The 10,000-nt window shown below is 44.7% G+C and overlaps 1 protein-coding gene across 1 annotated transcript in view; it reads left to right on the top strand.

Annotated features, from left to right (window-relative positions):
• Nucleotides 1-10,000, top strand: part of LOC142923902 (uncharacterized) — a 61,369-nt gene that overhangs the window by 10,057 nt on the left and 41,312 nt on the right. The window contains exons 4-6 of the mRNA XM_076064895.1: nt 330-422; nt 3,215-3,336; nt 8,615-8,760. Coding sequence (XP_075921010.1) covers nt 330-422; nt 3,215-3,336; nt 8,615-8,760 — 361 coding nt within the window. The remainder of the gene's footprint in view (nt 1-329; nt 423-3,214; nt 3,337-8,614; nt 8,761-10,000) is intronic.

The following is a 10,000-nucleotide window of genomic DNA, read 5'->3' as shown; positions in this document are numbered from 1 at the left end:
TGTATGTATGTGTGTCTGTGTATGTATGTATGTGTGTATGTATGTGTTTGTGTCTATGTGTGTATGTATGTGTGTATGTGTGTGTGTGTATGTATGTGTGTGTATGTGTGTATGTGTGTGTGTCTGTATCTATGTGTGTCTCTGTATGTGTCTCTGTGTGTGTATGTCTGTGTGTGTGTGTCTGTGTATGTATGTGTGTGTATGTGTGTGTGTCTGTGTGTCTGTGTATGTGTGTGTATGTGTGTGTGTATGTATGTGTGTGTGTGTCTTTGTGTATGTATGTATGTGTGTATGTCTGTGTCTGTGTGTGTCTGTGTGTGTCCGTGTAGGTGGCTGTGCTGTTTGGGCCACACCAGGCCACTGTTATCTCTCTCTACAACGGAGCCTTCGACTCTTCCTCTTTCACCCTCATCATCGTGAAGGTAGCAGTGGATAGACCCTGGCTCACGCTACTAGCAGCACCTGCCCCTACAGCCCTGCTAGAGGCTACCTGGGGGAGCTTTACCTGTAGCTGTGTGTGCATCATAGGTGGTGCTACTCACAGCACTTGCCCCTACAGCCCTGCTAGAGGCTACCAGGGGGAGCTTTACCTGTAGCTGTGTGTGCATCATAGGTGGTGCTACTCACAGCACTTGCCCCTACAGCCCTTTGGAGGCTACCTGGGGGAGCTTTGTCTGTGTGTGTATCATAGGTGGTGCCACTCGCTACTACTAACAGCACTTGCCCCTACAGCCCTTTGGAGGCTACCTGGGGGAGCTTTACCTGTAGCTGTGTGTGCATCATAGGTGGTGCTACTCACAGCACTTGCCCCTACAGCCCTTTGGAGGCTACCTGGGGGAGCTTTACCTGTAGCTGTGTGTGCATCATAGCTGGTACTACTCACAGCACTTGCCCCTACAGCCCTGCTAGAGGCTACCTGGGGGAGCTTTACCTGTAGCTGTATGTGCATCATAGGTGGTGCTACTCACAGCACTTGCCCCTACAGCCCTGCTAGAGGCTACCTGGGGGAGCTTTACCTGTAGCTGTGTGTGCATCATAGGTGGTGCTACTCACAGCACTTGCCCCTACAGAGAGGCTACCTGGGGAGCTTTACCTGTAGCTGTGTGTGTATCATAGCTGGTACTACTCACAGCACTTGCCCCTACAGCCCTGCTAGAGGCTACCTGGGGGAGCTTTACCTGTAGCTGTGTGTGTATCATAGGTGGTGCTACTCACAGCACTTGCCCCTACAGAGAGGCTACCTGGGCGAGCTTTACCTGTGCTGTGTGTACATCATAGGTGGTGCTACTCACAGCACTTGCCCCTACAGAGAGGCTACCTGGGGGAGCTTTACCTGTGTCTGTGTGTGCATCATAGGTGGTGCTACTCACAGCACTTGCCCCTACAGAGAGGCTACCTGGGGGAGCTTTACCTGTGTCTGTGTGTGCATCATAGCTGGTGCTACTCACAGCACTTGCCCCTACAGAGAGGCTACCTGGGGGAGCTTTACCTGTGTCTGTGTGTGCATCATAGGTGGTGCTACTCACAGCACTTGCCCCTACAGAGAGGCTACCTGGGGGAGCTTTACCTGTGTCTGTGTTCATCATAGGCGGTGCTACTCACAGCACTTGCCCCTACAGCCCTCTGGAGGCTACCTGGGGGAGCTTTACCTGTGTCTGTGTGTGTATCACAGCTGGTGTTACTCGCTACTCACAGCACTTGCCCCTACAGCCCTGCTAGAGGCTACCTGGGGGAGCTTTACCTGTAGCTGTGTGTACATCATAGGTGGTGCTACTCACAGCACTTGCCCCTACAGAGAGGCTACCTGGGGGAGCTTTACCTGTGTCTGTGTGTGCATCATAGCTGGTGCTACTCACAGCACTTGCCCCTACAGAGAGGCTACCTGGGGGAGCTTTACCTGTGTCTGTGTGTGCATCATAGCTGGTGCTACTCACAGCACTTGCCCCTACAGAGAGGCTACCTGGGGGAGCTTTACCTGTGTCTGTGTGTGCATCATAGCTGGTGCTACTCACAGCACTTGCCCCTACAGAGAGGCTACCTGGGGGAGCTTTACCTGTGTCTGTGTTCATCATAGGTGGTGCTACTCACAGCACTTGCCCCTATAGAGAGGCTACCTGGGGGAGCTTTACCTGTGTCTGTGTTCATCATAGGTGGTGCTACTCACAGCACTTGCCCCTACAGAGAGGCTACCTGGGGGAGCTTTGTCTGTGTGTGTATCATAGGTGGTGCTACTCACAGCACTTGCCCCTACATCCCTCTGGAGGCTACCTGGGGGAGCTTTACCTGTGTCTGTGTGTGTATCACAGCTGGTGCTACTCGCTACTCAAAGCACTTGCCCCTACAGCCCTGCTGGAGGCTACCTGGGGGAGCTTTGTCTGTGTGTGTGTGTGCATCATAGGTGGTGCTACTCGCTACTACTCACAGCACTTGCCCCTACAGAGAGGCTACCTGGGGGAGCTTTACCTGTGTCTGTGTGTGCATCATAGCTGGTGCTACTCACAGCACTTGCCCCTACAGAGAGGCTACCTGGGGGAGCTTTACCTGTGTCTGTGTGTGCATCATAGCTGGTGCTACTCACAGCACTTGCCCCTACGGAGAGGCTACCTGGGGGAGCTTTACCTGTGTCTGTGTGTGCATCATAGCTGGTGCTACTCACAGCACTTGCCCCTACAGAGAGGCTACCTGGGGGAGCTTTACCTGTGTCTGTGTGTGCATCATAGGTGGTGCTGCTAGCAGCACTTGCCCCTACAGAGAGGCTACCTGGGGGAGCTTTACCTGTGTCTGTGTTCATCATAGGCGGTGCTACTCACAGCACTTGCCCCTACAGCCCTCTGGAGGCTACCTGGGGGAGCTTTACCTGTGTCTGTGTGTACATCATGGGTGGTGCTACTCGCTACTACTCACAGCACTTGCCCCTACAGCCCTCTGGAGGCTACCTGGGAGAGCTTTACCTGTAGCTGTGTGTGTATCATAGGTGGTGCTACTCACAGCACTTGCCCCTACAGAGAGGCTACCTGGGGGAGCTTTACCTGTAGCTGTGTGTGCATCATAGCTGGTACTACTCACAGCACTTGCCCCTACAGAGAGGCTACCTGGGGGAGCTTTACCTGTGTCTGTGTGTACATCATGGGTGGTGCTACTCGCTACTACTCACAGCACTTGCCCCTACAGAGAGGCTACCTGGGGGAGCTTTACCTGTGTCTGTGTTCCTCAGTGGATGTGCGCTGTGGGTGTGCCGCTCCGTTCGGCCTTCCTGGCACTGGCCTCCTGCTCAGCGCTCACCGCCCTGCTCACCGCCCTGCTCACCACCACGCCGCTCACCACTGCTGCTCCACGGTCAGTAACCACTCACCACCACTCACCACCACTCAGCACTCACCACCACTCACCAATCAGCACCACTCACCAGGAGCCCACTCACCACTAGGCCACTCACCACCACTTACCACCACTCACCACCACTCAGCACTCACCACCACCACTCACCACTACGCCACTCACCACTATGCCACTCACCACCACCACTCACCACTGCTGCTCCACGGTCAGTAACCACTCACCACCACTCACCACCACCACTCACCACCACCACTCACCACCATTCACCACTCACCACCACTCACCAATCAGCACCACTCACCACCACTCACCAATCAGCACCACTCACCACCACTCACCACCACTCACCAATCAGCACTACTCACCACCACTCACCACTCACCACCACTCACCACTCAGCACTCACCAATCAGCACCAATCACCACCACTCACCACCACTCACCACCACTCACCAATCAGCACTACTCACCACCACTCACCACTTACCACCACTCAGCACTCACCAATCAGCACCAATCACCACCACTCACCACCACTCACCACTCACCACCACTCACCACCACTCAGCACTCACCACTCACCAATCAGCACCAATCACCACCACTCACCACCACTCACCACTCACCACCACTCACCACCACTCACCACTCAGCACTCACCACCACACTCACCACCACTCACCACCACTCACCACCACCACCAATCACCACCACTCACCACCACCACTCACCACCACTCACCACCACCACTCACCACCACTCACCACCACCTACTCTACACTACTACTATACACTACACACTACACTACTACTATACACTACTACTATACATTATACACTACACACTACTACTATACATTACACACTACACTACTACTACACACTACTACTATACATTATACACTTCACACTACTACTATACACTACACAGTACACTACTACTATACATTATACACTACACACTACTACTATACATTACACACTACACTACTACTATACACTACTACTATACATTATACACTGCTACTATACACTACTATACATTATACACTACACTACTACTATACATTATACACTACACTACTACTGTACATTATACACTACACTACTATACACTACTACTATACATTATACACTACACCGCTACTATACACTACTACTATACATTATACACTACACTACTACTACACACTACTACTATACATTACACACTACACTACTACTATACATTATACACTACTACTATACATTATACACTACACTACTACTATACACTACACACTACAACTATACACTTCACACCACGACTACACATTATACACTACACTACTACTATACATTATACACTACTACTATACACTACTACTATACATTATACACTACACTGCTACTACACACTACTACTATACATTACACACTACACTACTACTATACATTATACACTACTACTATACACTACTACTATACACTACTACTATACATTATACACTACACTGCTACTATACACTACTACTATACATTACACACTACACTGCTACTATACATTATACACTACTACTATACATTATACACTACACTACTACTACACACTACTACACTACTACTATACACTACTACTATACATTATACACTACACTACTACTATACACTACTACTATACATTACACACTACACTGCTACTATACATTATACACTGCACTACTACACACTACAACTATACATTATACACTACACTACTACTATACACTACTACTATACATTACACACTACACTACTACTATACACTACTACTATACATTATACATTACACTACTACTATACATTATACACTACACTACTACTATACATTATACACTACACTACGACTATACATTATACACTGCACTACTACTATACACTACTACTATACACTACTACTATACACTACTACTATACACTATACACGACACTACTACTACACACTACTACTATACATTATACACTACACTACTACTACACACTACTACTATACATTACACACTGCACTACTACTATACATTATACACTACTACTATACACTACACACTACTACTATACACTACACTACTACTATACACTACACACTACTACTATACATTATACACTACACTACTACTATACATTATACACTACTACTATACACTACTACTACACACTACACTACTACTATACACTACACACTACTACTATACACTACACACTACACTACTACTATACATTATACACTACACTACTACATACATTATACACTACACTACTACTACACACTACACACTACTACTATACACTACTACTACACACTATACACTACTACTAAACACTACACACTACTACTAAACACTACACACTACTACTATACACTACACACTAATACTATACACTACACACTAATACTATACACTACTACTACACACTACACTACTACTATACACTACTACTATAAACTACACACTACACTACTACTACACACTGCACACTACTACTATACACTACACACTACACTACTACTACACACTACACTACTACTATACACTACTATACACTATACACTACTATACACTATACACTACTACTATACACTACACACTACTACTATACACTACACACTACTACTATACACTACACACTACTACTATACACTATACACTACACTACTACTATACACTACACACTACTACTATACACTATACACTACACTACTACTATACACTACACACTACACACTACTACTATACACTATACACTACTACTACACACTACTATACTCTTTGGTTCTAATCGTTAAAGTCACGTAGGTTAAAAAAAACACTACTACTATACACTATACACTACTACGATACACTACTATACACTATACACTACTACTATACACTACACACTACTACTATACACTACTACTATACACTATACACTACTACTATACACTATACACTACTACTATACACTATATACTACTACTATACACTATACAATACTACTATACACTACTACTATACACTATACACTACACACTACTACTATACACTACACACTACTACTATACACTACTACTATACACTATACACTACTACTATACACTATACACTACTACTATACACTACACACTACTACTATACACTTTACACTACTACACACTACACACTACTACTATACACTATACACTACTACTATACACTACTACTATACACTATACGCTACTGCTATACACTACTACTATACACTACTACTATACACTACTACTATACACTATACACTACTACTATACACTACACACTACTACTATACACTATACACTACTACTATACACTATATACTACTACTACACACTATACACTACTACTATACACTACTACTATACACTACACACTACTACTACTATACACTATACACTACTACTATACACTACTACTATACACTACACACTACTACTATACACTATACACTACTACTATACACTATATACTACTACTACACACTATACACTACTACTATACACTATTACTATACACTACACACTACTACTATACACTTTACACTACTACTACACACTACACACTACTACTATACACTACACACTACTACTACACACTGCACACTATTACTATACACTACACACTACTACTACACACTACACACTACTACTATACACTTTACACTACTACTACACACTACACACTACTACTATACACTATACACTACACACTACTACTATACATTATTACTATACACTACACACTACACTACTACTACACACTACTACTATACACTACACACTACTACTACACAATACTACTATACACTATACACTACTACTATACATTACACTACTACTACACACTACTACCATACACTATACACTACACACTACTACTACACACTACTACTATACACTACACACTAATACTATACACTACACACTACACACTAATACTATACACTACACACTACTACTACACACTACACTACTACTATACACTACACACTACTACTATACACTACACACTACACTACTACTACACTACTACTATACACTACACACTACTACTATACACTACTACTATACACTACTACTGCACACTACTACTACACACTATTACTATACACTACACACTACTCCTATACACTATACACTACACACTACTACTATACACTACTACTATACACTACACACTACTACTATACACTATACACTACACACTACTACTATACACTACACACTACTACTATACACTACACACTACTACTACTATACACTATACCCTACTACTATACACTACACACTACTACTATACAAGATACACTACTACTATACACTACACACTACTACTATACACTATACACTACTACTATACACTACTACTATACACTACTACTACTACTATACACTACACACTACTACTATACACTACACACTACTACTATACACTACACACTACTACTATACACTATACACTACTACTATACACTACTATTATACACTATACACTACTCCTACACACTACACACTACTACTATACACTACTACTACTATACACTACTACTATACACTACACACTACACTACTACTACACACTACACTACTACTACACACTACACTACTACTATACACTACACACTACTACTATACACTACACACTACTACTATACACTACACACTACTACTATACACTATACACTACTACTACTACACACTACACTACTACTATACACTACACACTACACTACTACTATACACTACACACTACTACTACACACTACTACTATACACTACACACTGCACACTACTACTATACACTACTACTATACACTATACACTACTACTACACACTACTACTATACACTACTACTATACACTACACACTACTACTATACACTATACACTACTACTATACACTACTACTATACACTACACTACTACTACTATACACTACACACTACACACCACTACTATACACGACTTCTATACACTACACACCACTACTATACACTATACACTACTATACACTACACACTACTACTATACACTACACACTACTACTATACACTACACACCACTACTATACACTACACACTACTACACACTACTACGTTGAGATTCACCAAGCGGCACCGCGGGGTGACCAACAATCTCCGAATGGCGTCTCTACCAACTGCGCCTTCGGGCCGATGAAAACCACGCCATCCTCCGCGTACCGGGCGAGGTTGTAAACACCCGGGGTTGGGGTCGGTGGTGGGGGCGGTCGTTTTTCGTCGTCAGATTTGACTCCGCCCGTCGCTGCCGTCACCTCCGCTGCTACCGCTGTGGCGGGGGGAGTGGCCAGTGCACAAAATGGCCGCCGTCACCGTCACCACCGGCACAAAATGGCCGCCGTTCCTGCGTGGAGGCTGAGGGCGGCGTGGCAGGTTTGTGCACTGTGTGTGTGTACACTGTGTGTGTGTACTGTGTGTGTGTGTGTGTACACTGTGTGTGTGTGTGTACACTGTGTGTGTGTGCACTGTGTGTGTGTGTACACTGTGTGTGTGTGTACTGTGTGTGTACACTGTGTGTGTGTGTACACTGTGTGTGTGTGTACACTGTGTGTGTATACTGTGTGTGTGTGTACACTGTGTGTGTGTACACTGTGTGTGTGTGTACACTGTGTGTGTATACTGTGTGTGTGTGTACACTGTGTGTGTGTGTATACTGTGTGTGTGTACACTGTGTGTGTGTACACTGTGTGTGTGTACACTGTGTGTGTGTATACTGTGTGTGTGTGTACACTGTGTGTGTGTACACTGTGTGTGTATGTACACTGTGTGTGTGTGTACACTGTGTGTGTGTACTGTGTGTGTACACTGTGGGTGTGTACACTGTGTGTGTGTGTGTGTGTACTGTGTGTGTGTGTGTGTGTACTGTGTGTGTGTGTACACTGTGTGTGTGTGTGTACACTGTGTGTGTGTGCACTGTGTGTGTGTGTACACTGTGTGTGTGTGTACACTGTGTGTGTATACTGTGTGTGTGTGTACACTGTGTGTGTGTGTATACTGTGTGTGTGTACACTGTGTGTGTGTGTACACTGTGTGTGTGTACACTGTGTGTGTGTATACTGTGTGTGTGTGTACACTGTGTGTGTGTACACTGTGTGTGTATGTACACTGTGTGTGTGTGTACACTGTGTGTGTGTGTACGCTGTGTGTGTGTACACTGTGTGTGTGTACTGTGTGTGTACACTGTGTGTGTGTACACTGTGTGTGTGTACACTGTGTGTGTGTACTGTGTGTGTACACTGTGGGTGTGTACACTGTGTGTGTGTGTGTGTGTACTGTGTGTGTGTGTGTGTACTGTGTGTGTGTGTACACTGTGTGTGTGTGTGTACTGTGTGTGTGTGTACACTGTGTGTGTGTGTGTACTGTGTGTGTGTGTGTGTACACTGTGTGTGTGTATACTGTGTGTGTGTGTACACTGTGTGTGTGTGTACACTGTGTGTGTGTACACTGTGTGTGTGTGTACACTGTGTGTGTGTGTACACTGTGTGTGTGTGTACGCTGTGTGTGTGTACACTGTGTGTGTGTACTGTGTGTGTGTACACTGTGTGTGTGTACACTGTGTGTGTACACTGTGTGTGTGTGTACGCTGTGTGTGTGTACACTGTGTGTGTGTGTA

The sequence above is a fragment of the Petromyzon marinus genome, unplaced genomic scaffold (assembly GCF_048934315.1).
Source record: "Petromyzon marinus isolate PM22_M1 ecotype Great Lakes invasive population unplaced genomic scaffold, UKy_Petmar_22M1.pri1.0 PM_Scaffold_88, whole genome shotgun sequence".
In the NCBI taxonomy this organism is placed as follows: Eukaryota; Metazoa; Chordata; class Hyperoartia; order Petromyzontiformes; family Petromyzontidae; genus Petromyzon; species Petromyzon marinus.
The sequence above is the reverse complement of the archived record's forward strand: the minus strand, read 5'-3'. Positions and strand labels throughout refer to the sequence as shown.